We start from the raw sequence: 2,429 nt of genomic DNA, 5'->3' as shown, positions 1-2,429 counted from the left end.
CTGATTTCACACTTTCTCTTTTCTTTTCTTCTCTAACATTTTTCACTTGTATATAAGATCTATAAATATTATACTAATTTATTCAGTGTAGGTCTCTTATATATCTGATACTATTCAGATCAGCTTAACTCTACTGATATATTATTTAAACAGTCTGATTATAATATTATTAATGAGAAGAAGAATTCTACAAAAGAATCTCTGTTATCACTGCAGAAGAAGCTAGTTACAGAAAGTTAAGATTCTCTGAAGCTCAGAAACAGTGCTGATAAGACAGCTGTGTGACTTAGTATAGAAGGTGAAAGAAAACTCAGATCTCTGCAGAGAACTGACACTAAAGATCATGAGCTTCTTATGTTATATCTTACTATTATTAAATTAATAAAGAATGAAATAGTCTACAATCTTTCAACTTAACTACTTCTAGAATTTATTGATAAGTTACAGTAAAGAGATGTCTCTACTACAGCTTGAATTCAGAAGTTGAAGAAGAAAGAATCTGGTTTAAACTTGAAAGAGACAGGCTCTGAGTGAGATAATATCACTAAGAAACTAAGTTACTGATAACTAGAAGAATGTAAACTTCTACTACTAAATAATTTAATCTTCATTTCTTGTAGCAGAATAGTGTGTCAGAAGTTATTGAGAATTCATTATAATAATTCTCATATAGAGCACTTTGAGTTAGAGAAGACTGAGAAGCTTTTAAAATATAAATATATTTAAAACAAGCTCTGAGCAGATGTTAAAAAGTATATTAAAACTTACAATGTCTGTCAAAGAATAACAATTCTGTGATATAAGTAATATGATGAGTTGATATCACTGTCTGTTTCAAAAAGCCTATAATAGAATCTATTAATGAATTTCATAGTTGACCTGTTAAAGTTAACAAGAGTCAAAGAATATAACTCAATTTTAATCATTATTAATTACTTTATAAAGATGACTAAATATATTTCTACTTATAAAAAGATTAAAGCCTCTAAATTAACTGACCTGTTTTTAGATATTATCATTTATAATCATAGTACTCTGAAATTGTTGATAACAGATTAAGAATTCCTCTTCATCAGTAAATACTGATTGACTTTTTACTATTATCTTATAATAAGATGTCTTCTCAGTACTGTATTTCATCTGCAAATAAATAGTCAGACTGAATATCAGAATCAGATATTAAAATAGTATCTTTAAACATTCTATTTATATTATTAAAATGATTAATCTAAACATCTTCTGATCACTGAATTCATATATAATAATGCAAAGAATACAATCTTAGAGATATCTTCTTTCTATACTTATTATAAATATAATTCTTCATTACTCAGTGACATCACAGACAATGTTTTTCAATTCAGAATGACAACCGCTCCACCACGAACTCGCTCGATTTTTCGAATAAGAACCCGCCGATAGATCCATCGAAAAGCCCTCGATCATACGAGCATTTTGACCCCATCGCCGACCGCATACCCCGTGTGGTGGTGGAGTTATCCAGTCAAATGTGAACCAGATGTCGTTCGGAACTCCTGCATGGGATTATCCCCCATTCTCCCCTACCACACCACAACCCCGGGCCAAATTGCCATACAAATTGTAAGGTGAAGAGACCTAGCCATATGCACCAATCTTCTCGATTTTGGAAGATCCCCAATCTGTAGTTGTGGAGATATCTGAGGAGCGACCTCCGCGAAAACCCTGTCCATCTTTGATGTTCCAAAACATCAACGCCAAGTCCCACCCTCGTACCGCCCTTCCTAATCTGGCCCATCCCCGGCAGAAAAATACAAAAAGATACCTCGGCGATAATATCAAGCACATAACCAACAGCCACTTCTGAAGTGCAACCTCCGCGGTCTGTCTTCAGTGTATCTAGACATCAACACCAAGTCTCATCCTCGTACCACCCCTCTCAATCTGGCCCATCCCCGACAGAAAAGTACAAAAAGATACCTCAGCAACTGTACTCAATACATAATCAGCAGACATGACAACTATAAAATCAGTATATTCCAAGGTCTGACTGAGCCTTTGATCCCTGCACAGTGAGATATATTAAATCTAGTTTTAATACCTCAATATTCAATAGATTCTGCAAGAAATTGAGAACAGCAACACTAGATTTCTATTGAATTTGAGAATTAACTCTATATTGATATAATCATTGACAAAGTCTTCTATTTTAAGATATAAATAATCAGTTCCTTCACATCTCACTGACAATATTTATATTATCATATAGAAACAGACTTATATTCTCTATAATATCAAGACTCTGAAGAGAAAAAGTCTTGATAGAGAGTATACAGTAGTACATATCTTAGCAGTTTCTATCTCATTCTTCTGCAGCAGTTAATACAAAAAAAAAAGATTTCAGAAATAGTTTTTTACTTCTCTTGAAAAAGTAAGATGTTTTTCTCTGG

At 32.8% G+C, this 2,429-nt stretch overlaps 1 protein-coding gene across 1 annotated transcript; it reads right to left on the bottom strand.

The window, feature by feature from the left end:
• Positions 1-1,431: 1,431 nt before the first annotated feature.
• On the bottom strand, positions 1,432-2,011 carry BDBG_17348 (uncharacterized protein). The gene has a single exon (XM_031725090.1). It carries the CDS (start codon positions 1,775-1,777, stop codon positions 1,505-1,507), a length of 273 nt encoding a protein of 90 aa, XP_031579295.1. The 5' UTR covers positions 1,778-2,011; the 3' UTR covers positions 1,432-1,504.
• Between the last annotated feature and the right edge of the window lie 418 nt (positions 2,012-2,429).

This window comes from Blastomyces gilchristii (assembly GCF_000003855.2).
Source record: "Blastomyces gilchristii SLH14081 genomic scaffold supercont1.12, whole genome shotgun sequence".
Taxonomy (NCBI): domain Eukaryota; kingdom Fungi; phylum Ascomycota; class Eurotiomycetes; order Onygenales; family Ajellomycetaceae; genus Blastomyces; species Blastomyces gilchristii.
This window is presented reverse-complemented; position numbering and strand designations above follow the sequence as displayed.

Coding starts and splice junctions, on each gene's coding strand:
- BDBG_17348 (XM_031725090.1), bottom strand. CDS start 1,777: ATGGGCCAGATTAGGAAGGGCGGTACGAGGGTGGGACTTGGCGTTGAT.